This window comes from Anabrus simplex, chromosome 1, assembly GCF_040414725.1.
Source record: "Anabrus simplex isolate iqAnaSimp1 chromosome 1, ASM4041472v1, whole genome shotgun sequence".
Lineage (NCBI taxonomy): Eukaryota > Metazoa > Arthropoda > Insecta > Orthoptera > Tettigoniidae > Anabrus > Anabrus simplex.
The window spans coordinates 898599563-898617190 of NC_090265.1; the positions used below are offsets into that span (position 1 = coordinate 898599563).

Here is a 17628-nt window from a genome sequence, read left to right on the forward strand (position 1 = left end):
GGAAAAAAAAGAAAACCTTCGATGTATTAGAGTAACTAGCATTTTTTCTAAGAAAGGAGTTCATAGTATGAAGACCAGATGGCAGCTCCGAGCACTGAATGCTGTTGCTGCTGTCTTACCAGCACATACTACACAGATGCAGTAGGAGCGGTGACCAATGAGCCGTGAATCGGATCACTGTATCGATTCAGTAAAGTGAACGGAATCAAATGAATCGATTCAGTAAAATGAATCGAATGTCCCATCACTACTTTGAATCTAAGTGTACTCCATTTTAGTCTATCTCTCTGGTATTTCTTATCCATCAAAGTCCCGATCAAGATTCTATTGTCTCATATTGCTCTCCATCTCTTGTATCTCTGATCCTTCAAGCCTATTTTTTTCTTTAATTTATAATTCCATATTTTATTTTGGTATTCTTTCTTTATGAATTTATTTAAAATACTCAATCTTTCTTGCTCACCCCCCCCCCCCCCCCCCCCCCAATATTCAACTTCATCACTTGTCTCTCACCACCACATTCTTACTTTTCTCCACACTGATCCTCTTGCCCAGTTATTGTTTAATCTTCTCACTTACAGCATTAATCTGGTTTTGGACCCTTCTTTGATACTTTCCTCCTATCATATTATTATAAGTAAAAATCATTGTGATCATTCCTTGTTTGTATTCTTTGGGAGACAGTATAGAATTAAAGAGTGCCGAAAATCTAAAAATAGGACTACTGAACAGTTATATGTTCTCCAAATTACTGTTTTTTAAGAATTGAGATTCAAGCACTTCTTGGTTCTTTTGGAGAAAAGGTTTGAGAGCAGACAGACCTTGTTCAGAATGACTTTCAGTTATAGGAAATGAGGTTGCATATTCAAAGAACAGCTGCTTGCCAGAATCCTTGAATTGTCACCATGGTGTTTTCAAAGTCAAGTCTCCTCTACCCCAGTACAGCTTACAGAAGTTAAATGTAAAAAAAAACTTTTCAGTCTGTCAAACACACTGCATTTACAATATAAATTATAACACTTTAAACATATCTGTTAAAAAAAGATACACACTGTAAAAATACACACTATTGCACAAAGAATGACATGTTTCGTTCTACAAGAACATCCTCGGATTTTATCAAATCACTTAAAACATGCTTATATATCTGTGGGCTTGGCAGACTGATGTGCAATAGCAACTTCAGGCTCAGTGAGGAAAGCAACAGGAAAATACATCACTCCTCATTTCCCTAGTATGCCTCTTCAGTGACATCTAGGCCATCTATGACAGCTAATGGTGAACCTGTTGAGGATTCAACCAGCCTTCGGGCTGAATACCCAGCATGCATACATACATACATATGTACAGTATTGTTTACATTGCGTAAACTTGTCAATGATAGAGAGTTTAGTAATAATATGAACCAGTAATGACAAAAATAAATGTACATGTATTAATATAATGAAAAACTTCTGTACTTATCTAGACTGCCGATGCTAGGTCCATTGTCACCAAACACTATTTCAGGACTGTGTTCATGGAGAGGCAAATGGAAAGTTTTTGGATAAAGCACACTGCTCGCTGAGAGGGCCTCAATTATATATAATTATTACACATTGCTTTTACTGAATTTAGGTTAAAAAATCCTCTCATTGCTCAGTATGCTTGTTTCTGCTTCCCAGTTTCCTCAGGGTGCAGGTGTTTACACTCATTGAAGATCATCCTCCACATAGCAAGTGTTAGATAATATGCTGTGAATTTTACATACTATTCAAAATTTCATGCTGGCTAAATATGGTCTGTTGAAAGCACTCCATTGTGGTAAACATATTTATGAATTTTTATTTGCTTTGTCTTATGATGTCTTATACAATTTTTATTTTTTATTTTTTCAGGTTATGGGTCTTCTTCGTGTTCCTTTATACACAATGGGTGATGGTTACAGAGGATTCCCAACTTTTCTAACGAATGCTTTCGTTGGGAATTCACGTCAACAACTTCTTCATACTTTAAACCATCTTGGATTGATGTCAAAAGATGAGATTTCTAAAGCTCTAAGTGCGAAACCAGTTCCAGTGGACCCAGTAATGGATTGATGAAGTTAAATTGAATATGTGCAAGAAAAAACTGCTCACAAGACTTTTGAAAAAATTCTAATATTTATGTTGGATAATTTTATTGACATTTACCTGTTTCATTGCATTCACAATTTGAATACATTCTCACTTCTGAATGAAGAAATGTAAAATGTACATAGTCAGAAAATACTACCTACATGCTAATCCCTTTGGATTTATTTTTAATTGAATATTTGCAAGAAATATTTTTTAATATGTATAAGGCATATACATCTATCTATATGTAGCCTGTGGCACAAAAGTCACTACACACTTCACTTAAGTTAAACATAATACATGCGCAAAATTCACTACAGACTCGGGGAATGTTATCTAGGTTGGTACTACATATGGAATGGCTGGTAAGAAACAGGAAATGACACGTCTTGTTAACAAATGAATTGTAACCATGCTAACAATGATGTTTGCTGTTATTTGTGTTGTGTTGTCAAGACTCTGTTTACGAAAGAAGAGAGAAGTTTTGGTTTGAAGACTACTTACCAAAGCGGTATAAGTGCTGTGCTGAAGGAATGGGGAGAACATTTGGAGTCAAATCCACCAACATGTAAGGCTGTTTAAATGTAATTCATAAACTGGAAACTGAAAGTTCAGTTTTGGATACACCTTGAAATGGGTGACCTAGGACAACACAAACTGATGTTATGAATGTAACATCCGTTTGGCTGTTACAATTAGTCCAAAGAAGTGCACAAGACGATTAGCGGCAGAGTTCCCAGACATATCACGTGGGTCAATCCAAAGGATATTACATCGGCAAACATGAAAGTGTACATTCCACGCCTGATACACGGTTTGGTGGAAGATGATCCAGACAGGCAGCTACAGTTTTGTGAAATTATGCTTGATCAGTATCGAGTTGACCAGAATTTATATCTGAACATTTTGTGGTCTGAAGAGGTCACATTCTTGTTGTCAGGACATGTAAATCAATATAACTGCATGTATTGGTACACGGAAAACCAGCATGTTGTTTTGGAGCAACTGCTAAATCAACCCGGTGTAAATGTGTGGGGCACTTATCGACATGTGGTGTTATTGGACCTTATTTTATTGAGGGAACTCTCACTAGAGATGAGTACTTAAAAGGGTTACACCAGGAATCATGCATATGGACAACTTCGATCAATTCTACTTCCAGCATGATGGAGCTCCTGCACGTTATGCATTAGCTTGTAGGGCGTACCTTGATAACGTTTTCAAAGGAAGGGTGCTTGGACGTCGTGCTGCAATTGAATTCCCACCACGATCCCCTAGTGATGGGCAACGCTCTCTCTCGAGACTGACATTACAGATCTTGTGACTCTTATGAGACTCTCGAGACCGATTCTCCTGTGCAACGTAAGCTTGATAGTATATCAGCAGTTATTGCGTGAAATAGCGTTCTCATATAGAAATGTGTGTGCCAATAAATTTTGCTAAAAGCCTGAAAAAAGTACTGTATGTTCAACTAAGACCCTCTTAACACTATTTACGAAAGTGAAACTTAAGCGCTTCATGACTTATTTGAGATGAACATCTTAGCTGAATAACCCTGCATAATTTGTGAATAACTATAAATAAGATGTACACCTACCTGGATTCTAGAGGCGTGCATTATTCAAACATGATACGGGGCAAGATACACCTTGCTGCATATGGAACCACCATTATGCATGAGTGGAATGTGTAATCTAAAATGCTTGAGTTTGCTCCAATTCTTTTGACAGGGTAGTGATGGGCAGTGCTCATCCCAGAAGTATTTCTACTGACTCCTACTTACTTCTTTTGAATAAATAACACAGTGGGCTATGTTGGTATCTCTTCAAAATAACCGACATCCACGACTTATGTTGTGTTTCGGACATCGTGTTAAAGTTAAAATTAGACACAAATACACATTGCACCGTCATACACCGAAGTACCTATTCGGAGATCAGAAGAATGCACTTGCCCGGTGAGGCATGGGGTGAAGGGATTTTTGCCAGCAGAGCCAGTGACGTAATCGTTACCATAGCAACCTCGCTACTACCCAGGCAACTTTATATTTACCTTTTAAAGTACATTTTCCTAGAAGAGACTCCCGCTATAGTCGCTCAGCGATTATCGCTTATAGGAAACTGATAACATGCAAACTCAAAATGGGAATCCTTCATGAAGATCGCTGAGTGATTATAGCTGGAGTCACTTCTAGGAATACGTAGCTTTACTGGCAGCCCTTTGCTCTTGTCGTTGTAATCCAGCTGTTGCTATTGCATTGTTCTGCGTTCGTATTCCTTTCTCAGTTGTTGCTATTTATCCGTTGTTATTGTTCTTGCTCTTCATTTCTCTTATTATTTCTGTGTAACTGTTTTGTAAACACTGCGTAATGTCTGTTGTACGTAAGAAGGAAAAGACAGTTCACAGAGAAGCTAGAGAAATGATCAGGAATATTACAAACCAATGTGATGAGGAAGCTACACACTTGGTAACAAAGAGTAACTTGCGGGCTGCTAATTACAGCTGTATATCTCATTTTAATTTCTTCCTCAGTACAGTATTATTATTTAGTGTATGGCTTATACAGACAATATCAGTAATATATATATATATATATATATACATATTTACAGCTGAGAAACAAAGTAATTTGTGCTTCAAAATTGAATATCAAGTTTTTCAATCCAACGTACAGCATCTGGAGATATCAGCAGGAAGTCATCTTCATCACCGTGATAGGCTCGAATCTTACATTCCCTGATGATACAACAAATAGTCTGGTGTGGAGTACGGTATTTTATGCTATTTATTCAGTCTCAAACTGTTTGTTCAATTAACTTAATCGTTCATATGTTTGTATAAACTTCAAAGCATTTTTCTGAGCACCATATTGATAACCTTTATACTGCGGTACCCTACTCTAATAATTTGCACTTATTTATTTGAAATATCTGATAGAAAGTGCAAAAGGTTTATTATTCACAGAGTGTGTGTGTATTGTAAAGTGATACTTACAAACTATGTTATTGTACTGAGACAGATATCACAACGCTGAGGCATATTATTACAATTCAGAATTAATTGTTTTGATATGTTAGATGTAGAAGCTGGGAGGTTTTTCGTAGTGGATATCTTTACATATAAATGTGCAACATTTGGAAATTGTGTTCTAATTACGGACTAGAAAAAATGTATTAAGAAGAGGAACCATGTTTTTGCATGTACTTTTATCTTTATAATATATAGTATGTTCAATTGTTTGTGGGAAATCTTCTAGTCTTTGGTTTATTTGTGTAAGGTTCATTATTACCGTATGATTGTTTATAAGATACTTGTATGAACTGATGAAACGCTTACGTGTGCACATATTATAATAGGAAACAGCGGGCTGATTTCAAGTCAGTTGGAATGTATACAACCAAGGTGCAGTTCCCTACCCTTTTAGTCGTTTTCAAACTGTTAGATAAGCCCTATAAAGGTGATCTTAAGATGTCCTGAGAGAAAAGAGAGAATTGTCATGCTTTATTAAACTTTGAAAGATTCATTTTGATGAAATTTCCGGACATTTATTATTATTATTATTATTATTATTATTATTATTATTATTATTATATTTTTTTTTTGCCTGGGGCTTTACGTCGCGCCGACACAGATAGGTCTTATGGCGACGATGGGATAGGAAAGGCCTAGGATTGGAAGGAAGCGGCCGTGGCCTTAATTAAGGTACAGCCCCAGCATTTGCCTGGTGTGAAAATGGGAAACCACGGAAAACCATTTTCAGGGCTGCCGATAGTGGGATTCGAACCTACTATCTCCCGGATGCAAGCTCACAGCCGCGCGCCTCTACGCACACGGCCAACTCGCCCGGTATTATTATTATTATTATTATTATTATTCCGAGGTTACCCGTGGAGCAGAAAGAGGTTAAAGAAGGTGCCAGGGTGAATGGGTCTATCTACAATAACAAAATAATTTAAAACTTCAACTGAAGGTTATATTTCTTCAAAACCGACAACTCAACAAATTTCCACATAACAACATGTCGGGTACAAAAGCAACCTTGAAACAAGACAAGGAAGATCCAAGACTGTGAATTTTACAGATATGGGCTTCAAGCCCCTAGTTTTACAATTCCAGAGATACCGGATCCAGTTCACAAAACTTTAATTAAAAACAAGGAATTATTTAGTTAAGGCCAGAAATCCCCTCATTCAAGAGCACTTACTCCCAAAATACAATATCTAGCCTTCCAGAGGAACTCGTTAAACTTACAAAAACTTTGAAAAAGAGCAAACAGGCTCTCAGTTTCTTACTGCCCACTCAAGGCAACATTACATCAGAATTTACAATCTCTGGCCCTCAAGCCACCATTTACAAATTGAACTTACTTTTACAGGGGTATTTAATACCCAACCTACTGGGCCTTCATGGAAAAAGAACAAGTTAGATAACTGGCCCAAACACAAAATGAATGGAGGCGCACACTGCGCTCCAAGGGCTCTAGGCCGATGAAACGTGCTATTCCCAAACTACTGTGTGGCTCGCATAGAAATTACTGTAAGGTTGAGAAATCAGACACCTCAAACCAAGATAAAGGGGAGCTCGAGAAGATAACTCACTCTCTGTCCCCACTTTACAATTAAAGATTTTATGAAGTTTTTAAATTAGCCGAAAGAACAGGTACATTTTAGAAAAGTAGGTTACATAGTAAAGATTGGGACCTTCCCCTCGGAAAAATTTGTGGATACAGCAAGAAAGATGGAATTATGTGGCCATTACTTTGTAGATGTTCTGGCTGCTGACGCCTTAATGCACTTAGAAAGACGACGATCAATTGACAAGGAAACATGAAAAGCCGCAGTTTATATACCCTCAGGGAAGGTTCGAGTACATTCAAGACTAATCAGGACACACCCTCTTAATTTTTATTGGCAGATTCAGTGAACAAGAAATGCTGGATTGGTTGAAAATTAATTACAAAAAATCGTGATTGGCTAGATTCAAAACTGACGGAAAGAAAATAAAGTATTGCCAACCCAAAAATAATTGAACATAGATCAGTTATGGAAAACCAAGGAATATGAAACTTCTTTAAATTATAAGTTCTTCCACCTTGAACCAGAGTGCATGATCATAGTTTTTAGTAGAGTCATCTGTAGAAAAATGTTCAAGCTTCTTGATGTATATCAAAACAAAACAAGGAGAAATTCAGTCAGTTTAGGAAACTTCACAACAAAACAGTTACTTAATATTTCAGTGGTGACATCATCTGATTAAAGTTCCAACTTGTTATCAGTTTCACTTTTTGACCGATAGAGGAGTTCATTAAGGCGCTTATTTTGAATGCGCAGCGTTGAGGTGTACCTTCCAGTACAGACCTCCCCCCACCAAATGTCCTTCCTTGGGGTGACACAGGAGAATTTTGAGAAAACATTTCCAATTGAGAAAAAAAAATTCCTAAGTTTCTTGAAGTAGATTAATAGGGAAAAAATGTGTAGATTCAAATTTAGCATGTCCTTGAGGTCGTAGAAGTTCATTACATGCTGATTAGATTAGACGGCAAGACCTGTCGCCACTGCCGATACCCAGCTGAGGTCGCCCGGAACCCCCAAGTACCCTCAGATACACCCTCCTGCTACTATGAGAGGGGTAGTCGTGGTGATGGTCGCCGCAGATGAGATGTTGATTTGCAGTCCCCCGATGAATTAGCGGTAGGTTCACCGCACTCCAGCCTTTGCCGGGAAGATGGACTCCGGCGCGCCGTTCAAAAGAGGCCTTACTAGAGCAGTGTGGGCCCTTTGTCCTCCCGTATTCCTAACAATATGTTACAGTACGGCGGCAGACAGCTGATGGGGCACTGAAACTGTAAGATCTAGGCGACAGAGAAGTGTTGTTGCTTGAAATAGGAGAGTACGTTCTTTATTGGTGATGCAGAGGGGTGGGCGGCGTTTAAAGTGCTTGTGTGCCAATAGTGCATGGATGCAAGAGACGGGGGCTTGGTAATGGCCACCAGGGATTGACAGCAGGCAAAACAGAAGGGAAGATTGTGCATACAGGTCATATACCAATTTTTAATAAACCCATTAGGGCAGAAGGCCTCAAATTGAAGAAACATAACCTTATACTCCTGCCAAATTTTAGTGGCATAAAAAAGTACTGCAATTATACTGGTTTCACCTGGGAGAGGTACACTCTAAAGATCCTCTCTGTGGCTGGATTGCTTACCAATAATGTAACAGGAGTCAAAATATCTAAAATGACGCATGGCCCATGAAATCTTGGGGGCAAGTTTGCCCGCAGGAATAAAATTTCTAACCATCTCCGACTTTTAAATTGGTGGGCCTCCGTCCACGATCATATCTTTCCCTAACCTTTTCGTGGGAAACCTTCAAGTTGTGCTTAACCTTCTTCCATAGATCCTTAATATTATCGGAATCTATTGTCTCCGGTAAAATATCATTAAGTGACCAAAGGTTAGAGAGTGGCATGGTAGGAACAAATTTAAACATAAGAGAAGCTGGAGTAAACTTATGGGACTCATGAACCGCCGAATTTAAAGCAAAGGCCAACCAATGCAGGGACGTATCCCACCTGGAATGATCTTCATGATGAAATGCGATGAGAGCCGATCTACGATCACGATTGACCCGCTCAGCCAGAGATGGTTGAGGATAATACGCTGAAGTAGTTACATGTGATACAGACAGATCAAAACAGAATTTACGGAAGAGGTTGGATGTAAAGGCTTTAGCATTATCAGAAACTATATATTGACAGGGACCAAAAGAAGCAAATATGGTATTTAAACAAGAAATGGTGGACTGAGTGGTTGCCAGCTTAGTCGGAAATAACCATGAAAATCTAGTGAAATTGTCTACACACACTAGAATGAATTTGTTGGCATTCCCCTTTGATTGGGGGAAGGGTTCGACATAGTCTATGTAGAGGCGTTCCATGGGGTGCAACACTTGGTGAGATGATAATAGATCCAAGTTAGTGGACAAGGTGGGTTTACTAAGCAAACAAGATTTACAAGCTTTTACCAATTCACGAATTTCACAATCCATACCTTTCCAAATGAACATCTCTCGGATCTTTTCCCGAGTTTTGAAGGTCCCTAAATTCCCCCCTAATGGGGTCTCGTGATAGTACTTGAAGATCATAGGTACAAGCACGGCTGGAACCACTACTTTCACTTTTGATCATGCCTCGACGGGCAACACAAAACCCCGTTCCTCAATACATAAGGCATGACCTGTTCCCCAGAAGAAAGGGTTTCAGTAATAGGGGCCAGCACAGGATCTTCACGTTGATATTTTTCAATATCCCGAAACAGCATGGGGGCATCAGTTAGAATGGCATTAAGACCCGAAGGTATGGGCACAGGAAGAGAAGAGCTATCTTCCTGTTTGGTGGTCTCCACATCATGAGAAAACATGCGGCTTAGTCCATCCGCAACAACATTTTCAGATCCTCTGATACGTCTCACATCAAACTGGAATGCAGAAATCCTGATGGCCCAACAGGCTATACGACCAGTACAAAGCGGCCTAGCTAATACCCAGCTTAAGGCTTGATTATCTGTTTCCAGGTCAAACTTAACATGTTCCAGATAGAGTCGGAACTTCTGTAGTGCAAATAAGACTGCCAAACCCTCAAGTTCATAGATGGAATATTTGGCTTCTTGAGCCCATAATGTCCTAGACGCATAAGCTATGGGTCATCTTCCGAGTTCAGTTTCCTGAAGAAGGACAGCAGCCACCGCCGATGATAAGGCGTCAGTTTGGACAATGAATTTCTTAGAAAAATCAGGCATTGCAAGAACCGGGGCATTACAAAGAGCTAATTTCAGATCTTGAAAAGCGGTTTGTTGAGACGGTCCCCACTCGAATTTGACGCCTTTCCTATGGAGTAAGTTCAAGGGCACCGCTCTGTTAGCGAAGTTAGGAATAAATTTTCTGAAGAAATTCACCATGCTGATGAATTTGGCAATACCTTTGATGTCCTTAGGGGGTTTGAAATCACGGATGGCCTGTGTTCTAGAATGATCAATAGAAACCCCATCGGGCGAGACAATATGCCCTAGGAATGACATAGAATGTTTAGCAAACGCTACCTTGGACAACTTGACAGTCAACCTGGCCTTACGAAGGCAATTGAGTACCTCCTTTAGATGATCTAGGTGTTCTTCAAAGGTCTCGGAAAATACAACGACATCATCAAGATAGTGATACAAATATTCAAATTTGATGTCAGAGAAGACCCTATCTAGCAGTCTAGTGAGCACAGCTGCCCCCATGGGGATCCCAAAAGGCACGTGGTTGTACTCATACAAGTTCCAACCCATGGCAAAAGCAGTTAGATGTTTCGATTCTTCCGCTAGAGGGATCTGGTTGTACGCCTGATTAAGGTCTAAGATGGTAAAGAACTTGGCTTTCCGAAACCATGAAAAACAAGAATGAAGGTCAGGAAGAGGCACAGATTGTAACACCACCTTATAATTTAGAGCCCTATAATCAATCACAGGTCTGAAGCCACCTTGGGGTTTCGGAACCAGGAAAATGGGCGATGAATACGCCGACATAGAAGGTCGAATTATACCATCTTTTAGGATTTGGTCGATGATCTCTTTAAGAGCCTTCATTTTGGGTGGAGACAGCCTGTAAGGTGGAAACCCAACTGGGATCGAATCCGTAACCTCAATCTTGTACTCGATAAGGTCAGTAACACCAAGAGTATCGGAAAATACATCAGGAAATGACTGACACAATTTACGAATACTTTCAGCCTGCTCCTCAGGTAGATGTCTAAGGTCTAACAACATCTCCTCCTGGGTAGGCAAAACAGATGAACATGACACAGAATTACATTTTAGAAAAGGAATTTTACAATCATTAGCAAATTTGAAGGTGCATGACTTGCTCTGGATATCGAGCACCAGACCAGTAGAAGACCTGAAATCCGCTCCCAGTATTACGGGGCAAGTCAAGTGCTTAGCCACAAACAATTTTTATTTTCCAAGTAAATTTAGAAATACGAATTTTGGCAAGGATGAAACCTAAAACTTCAAATGGAGAGGAATTAGCCGAAATGCATTGTACCGAAGATGAACAATATTCAGGAAACTTACAAACAGTCTTTAATTTGGAATACCATTCAGCCAAAATAATAGAACAAACACTCCCAGAGTCTAATAGAGCAGTGACCGGTTCACTATTCAATACAATTTAAGAAAAGGTACAAGTGCGGGGGTCTCCGCCGCAATCCTGAGGCATTCTTTAGGACCTTCAAATGATAGATAAGAAGAGCTTTTACACTTACCCAAGCTTTCGTTGGGTTTAACAGGGACTGAGCCCTGGGAAGATGAACATGCCGACTCATCCGACGACACTAGTCACTTTATATTATTGGAGTTCGCGGAGGTTGCACCAGAAGTTGAGCAGGAGGGGGTGCTGTTGGCATTAGGGCAATTTTTGGCAAAGTGGGTAAACGAACCATATTTGAAACATCCTTGAGATGACCCTGCCCTATTCTTTGTCCCACTGGATTTGATCAATGGGCACTTGTTACGGAGATGTTCTGTAGACCCACAAACATAGCATTTGCAGGTGGTAAAAGTTCGGCGAGGAGGAAGCTGAAGACTACTAGAAGATTGAGGGGGCTCCTTAGCGACTCGTAAAGTGTCGGCATACCTAACTCCTTCGGCTGAGACCGCCACAGCCTCTAATTCTGCAAAATTTTGAAGACGCGACGCGAAACACAGATACGACCTAAGGGTGGGGAAATGCCTTCAACAATTGTCTGCTCAATTTGATCTTCAGGGAAATGAAGAGCGAATACCCTGGTGTAAAACTTAATATCTTGGATGAAGTCTGCAAGATTTTAATCCAATCGCTATACTTTGAAATAGTACCTTTGGATTAATGATGACATGGCTCGAGCCAGAATGAAGTTAGCTAGCAGATGGGCGTGGAAATCTTCTATGGACGATCCCTCAGCTATTGCTTTAACTATTTTGTCCGAGAGGACACCTATGGAGTAAGGGTAAATAATTTGAAGAATTTGGGAATGAGAGAGAGAAAACACTAGAGCGTGATCTTGAAATGCAACTAAGAACCTTAGAAAGGAAATGACATCGTTAGTAGAATTTACAGAATGAAATTCCCTTAAGCAACATAGCCAATGGATGAGGCAAACGACTCAACCCAGGTGACATAATAGATAATGGCCTAGAAGGTTGAGAAGTCTCTACCACAGCATTATTTAAAAAGAAAGGTGGAATTTGTGTATGATGATCAGGCTCATTTTCTAATGGGGCTGATGTTTGTTGCGTTGCCACAGATTTTCTACTTTCTACCATCTTGGAAGAATCTTCCTCACTCGCAGTGTTTATCACAGTGGCTTGGTCGGTTTTGGGAGCAGCTGCCTCAGACAACAATTGATTGACTCTATTTGACATTTTTGATAGATGGTCAACTAAATTACTCGCTTCCTTAGCATGATCTTCTTTTAATTTGAGAGACAATAGGTCCCTAACCATGTGATAAAAATGGAACAGTCTAGCCTGCACTCTTTTAAGTTGGTTAGCAGAAGGATCACTCACTTCAAAAAAACTTACTACAGATGCTATCTCGGTGGTGTTGTCAGTGATAGTGGAGAGAGTCTCATCAATTTCCTTTTCTCCCAAAATTGGGATACAAATGGGCAATTCTAGGGATTCTTTAAGTTTGGCAGTGCCTCCAGACTGAACATTTCTAATGTGTAATTCATAAATTAATTCCTCCTTGCGCAATTACCCGGGATGGAGGACTTTGCGAGGGCCAGACATGATGATAAAAAATTTACAAATTAGAAACAAAACTCTCAACGACCGAGAAAATTCCTAGAGTTCAGATAGCTTTTATTCTAGCCGACAAAAGGGCTTACTTTAGACCCATTCAACCACGCTCTGCTACCACTTGTTCTGGGGTTACCTGTGGAGCAGAAAGAGGTTAAAGAAGGTGCCGGGGTGAATGGGTCTATCTACAATAACAAAATAATTTAAAACTTCAACTGAAGGTTATATTTCTTCAAAACCGACAACTCAACAAATTTCCACATAACAACATGTCGGGTACAAAAGCAACCTTGAAACAAGACAAGGAAGATCCAAGACTGTGAATTTTACAGATTATGGGCTTCAAGCCCCTAGTTTTACAATTCCAGAGATACCGGATCCAGTTCACAAAACTTTAATTAAAAACAAGGAATTATTTAGTTAAGGCCAGAAATCCCCTCATTCAAGAGCACTTACTCCCAAAATACAATATCTAGCCTCCCAGAGGAACTCGTTAAACTTACAAAAACTTTGAAAAAGAGCAAACAGGCTCTCAGTTTCTTACTGCCCACTCAAGGCAACATTACATCAGAATTTACAATCTCTGGCCTCTCAAGCCACCATTTGAAAATTGAACTTACTTTTACAGTGGTATTTAATACCCAACCTACTGGGCCTTCATGGAAAAAGAACAAGTTAGATAACTGGCCCAAACACAAAATGAATGGAGGCGCACACTGCGCTCCAAGATAATGAAAACTTAGAAACCTACAGGGCTCTAGGCCAATGAAACAGGGGCTATTCACAAACTACTGAGGTGGCTCGCATAGAAATTACTGTAATCCATTACAAAAGGTTGCAAAATCGCAGACACCTCAAACCAAGATGAGGGGAGCTCGAGAGGGTAACTCACTCTCTATCCCCACTTTACAATTGAAAATTTTATGAAGTTTTTACATTAGTCGAAAGAACAGTTACATTTTAGAAAAGTAGGTTACATAGTAAAGTTTCGGCCCTTCCCCTTGGAAAAATTTGTGGATACAGCAAGAAAGATGGAATTATGTGGCCATTACCTTGTAGATGTTCTGGCTGCCGACGCCTTAACGCACTTAGAAAGACGACGATCAATTGACAAGGAAACATGAAAAGCCGCAGTTTATATACCCTTAGGGAAGGTTCGAGTACATTCAAGACTAATCAGGACACACCCTCTTAATTTTTATTGGCAGATTCAGTGAACAAGAAATGCTGGATTGGTTGAAAATTAATTACAAAAATTCATGATTGGCTAGATTCAAAACTGGCGGAAAGAAAAGGAAGTATTGCCAACCCAAAAATAAATGAACATAGATCAGTTATGGAAAACCAAGGAATATGAAACTTCTTTAAATTATAAGTTCTTCCACCTTGAACCAGAGTGCATGATCATAGTTTTTAGTAGAGCATCTGTAGAAAAAATGTTCAAGCTTCTTGATGTATATCAAAACAAAACAAGGATAAATTTAGTCAGTTTAGGAAACTTCACAACAAAACAGTTAATATTTCAGTGGTGACATCTGATTAAAGTTCCAACTTGTTATGTTATCAGTTTCACTTTTTGACCGATAGAGGAGTTATTAAGGCACTTATTTTGAATGTGTGGCGTTGAGGTGTACCTTCCGGTACAATTATTATTATTATTATTATTATTATTATTATTATTATTATTATTATTATTATTATTATTCCCATCTCAAGAGAAGTTTCAAAATAGGTATAGCTACAATGTCTACTAAATTTCATTGTTTATGTTGCACCAGAAAAGCTATAAGAATTATAAATAGGAATTAATACATCATTTCATTAAACAACCTGAATGAAATAAATTAAGAATAAGTACACTGTATATATACTTCCATAAAGTATAATATCATGTAGGCCAATCTAATTTATGACAATGTTTTTTATTAAAATTAATATGGATTCATTGCTATGATAGATAAATATGATGCTGAAGAGATTAAAAACAATTGATTTCTTAACGGACGAGAGTTACGCAGAGGATAATGAGACATCAGTGAAATGAAAAAGCTGACACAAATCAAAATAGGCCTGCTGGAACACGAAGTGTGTACCTAAATTATGTTTCACCATACATTTGGCATGCTTTATCATTGCTAAGAGTAATTCTTTCGCTAGAAACCCAAACACATAGAAGCAGTGGCACCCAGCTCAAAATACATACCCTTACCCATGAACTAATAGCACTATCAACATGAGATTTGATATAATATAAACTTTGAACCTTTATCTCCAACTTTGTCGCTGTAAATTTTTTGAGACAATAATCTGGGTTTTTCATAGCATGCTGAAATAATGCTTGCAGACGCTTTAGTCAGTAATATTGCAGACTTTTGTTCTTATTGATGCTGTGATTTGATATGTGCGAGCAATACCAGTTGTAGCTAAGTAATATATGAACCAACTAAGTGAAAAATTCAGATAGATTCGTCCATATTCATCAGTGTTCACGTATCTGATTAGATCAGGCAAGACGCTGAACACTGCAGAGTGAGAGTCTGGGGTCTGATAAGGGTATGTATTTTCCTGTAGCAGATAAGAGCCGAGCTGTCTGAGCAGAACAGGAAGTTCATGCTTGTAGGCACATTCCTCGTTCTTGTATTCTTCTCATCGCCACACAGTAATTATGACGCAAATACTCTATAACATTGTAAGGAATTATTTACTTCGCCACCAAGATATCGGTAAACACAAGCAGTGGTCATATGATATTGAATGTGGGGTCTGATAATGATGTACACCTACCTGTCGAAAGAATTGGAGCAAACTCAGGCATTTTAGATTACACATTCAACTAACACGTAATGGTGGCCGCATATGCAGCAAGGAGCATCTTGCCCCGTCTCGAGTTCAAATAATGCATGCCTCTAGTATCTAAGTATGTGTCCCCCTGAGGGTGGGGGCGGTAGAATAACACCCACGGTATCCCCTGCCTGTCGTAAGAGGCGACTTAAATGTGCCTCAGGGGCTCTGAACTACGGAGCGTGGGTTGGCGACCACAGGGTCCTTATCTGAGTCTTGGCATTGCTTTCACTTACTTCTGTCAGGCTCCTCACTTTCATCTATCCTATCCGACCTCTCTTGGTCAACTCTTGTTCTTTTCCGACCCTGATGCTATTAGGTTTGCGAGGGCTGGGGAGTCTTTCATTTTCACGCCCTTTGTGGCGCTTGTCTTCCTTTGGCCGATATCTTCATTTTTCGAAGTGTCGGGTCCCTTCCATTTTTTCCCTCTAAATAGTGTTATATAGAGAATGGTTGCCTAGTTGTACTTCCTCTCTAAATAATAATCACCACCACCACCACCGCCGCCTCTAGGTAAGTGTACCTACAGTAACTGTCAGTTTCTGTACTTAACCTACTCATTCGTGTACTTACCGCTGCATACAATGCCGGAATGCGTATCCTTTATAATTATGTCATACTGCGTCAAAATAGACCTCGGTACAAATGAACGTCCTAGCCAGTTGTTGACACATATTTACGGAATGGAGAAGGCCCATGATTGGCTATTCGCTTACTCGGCACAAACAAAATTCAGCTCCATTTACTTGTAGGCGTACAACGCTGCTCGTCACAGAAAGCGGGGACAACGCTCTCAAGATCTCTCAAAATGTCTCACGAGAAACAGTGCCTGCACTAGTCTCGAGAAATCTCAGACCCTGTCTCAGACTGCCTATCACTAGAGATCCCCGATATTACCCCAATGGATCTCTTCCTTTGGGATATGGTTAAAGACGAAGTCTATGGAATGAAACTATGAACTTATGAAAAACAGATTGGTTACATTGAGGACGCCTTGCACAATCTGGACAACATTATTCAGCTGTGTGTGCATGTGTGTCAGAGTAGACATCAATGGTGTATTGATGAAGAAGGGAGACAGTTTGAATATAAAAAGAAGTGATGTGTACTGCAATTCATTGGTAGGAATATATTATGTATCATGTTGAACTTAAGTGTAGTGTGTAGTGGCTTTTGCGCCACCTTGTATATAAAGCAGAATGGTTGGTTATCTGTCTGTTCCTTATATAAATCCACACTGTTTCACCAGTCTGACCCAGATTTTGTATACTTACTTTTTAGGACCCTGCAGCCTTCTCCATTCCCTGTATCTGGGCCCTCTGGAACATCAACATAGATAGCTAACATAGGCAAAATATTGGATTTGTCGCACAAGGATGAGACAAAGGTCATTGTAAGTCTCATGACCTGAAGAACAAAACTCTGTAATGGGCCCGAAAACAATGTTTTAAGGCCCTAAACCCAACCGTTATGGAGATATTAGCACCACGCAAACCCTGCTCTAGGAATCGAATGAAGAAACACCGGCCGTAACCATGGCAACATCAACTCAAGGATTCTACAGTAGCAAGATTCTACAGTAGCATAGCTGTCAACCAAACTTGGTACTATGACTTACTATTAGGAAAAAAATAAATATATATTATAGGGGTAAGACACCCGTAACACCCCTTTGTGCAGGAATGGAAAGTAGGTGAAGTATAAAAATAATAATGTTCCAGCACAGCTGTCAACCAAAACTGGTACACATATGACTTACTACCTGGAAAAAGTATATTGAGGGGGTAAGTACCATTTTTAGGGGGATGGAAATGGAGTGAAGAATAAAAATAATAGAAAACGACTGATATTAATGTAGAATCCATAGTTTTGGGG

The 17628-nt window shown here is 39.4% G+C and overlaps 1 protein-coding gene and 1 long non-coding RNA gene across 2 annotated transcripts in view; both read left to right on the forward strand.

The window, feature by feature from the left end:
* Nucleotides 1-2264, forward strand: part of LOC136857728 (U8 snoRNA-decapping enzyme) — a 41920-nt gene extending 39656 nt beyond the window's left edge. Inside the window, exon 3 of the mRNA XM_067136606.2 lies at nucleotides 1878-2264. Within this exon, the coding sequence (XP_066992707.1) occupies nucleotides 1878-2078 (201 nt within the window). The 3' untranslated portion in view covers nucleotides 2079-2264. The remainder of the gene's footprint in view (nucleotides 1-1877) is intronic.
* A 4305-nt stretch (nucleotides 2265-6569) lies between these two features.
* Nucleotides 6570-17011, forward strand: LOC136857729 (uncharacterized). Its single transcript, XR_010858557.2, has 2 exons — nucleotides 6570-6611; nucleotides 13709-17011. It is a non-coding gene; the product is annotated as an uncharacterized lncRNA (long non-coding RNA).
* The last annotated feature ends 617 nt before the right edge of the window (nucleotides 17012-17628 follow it).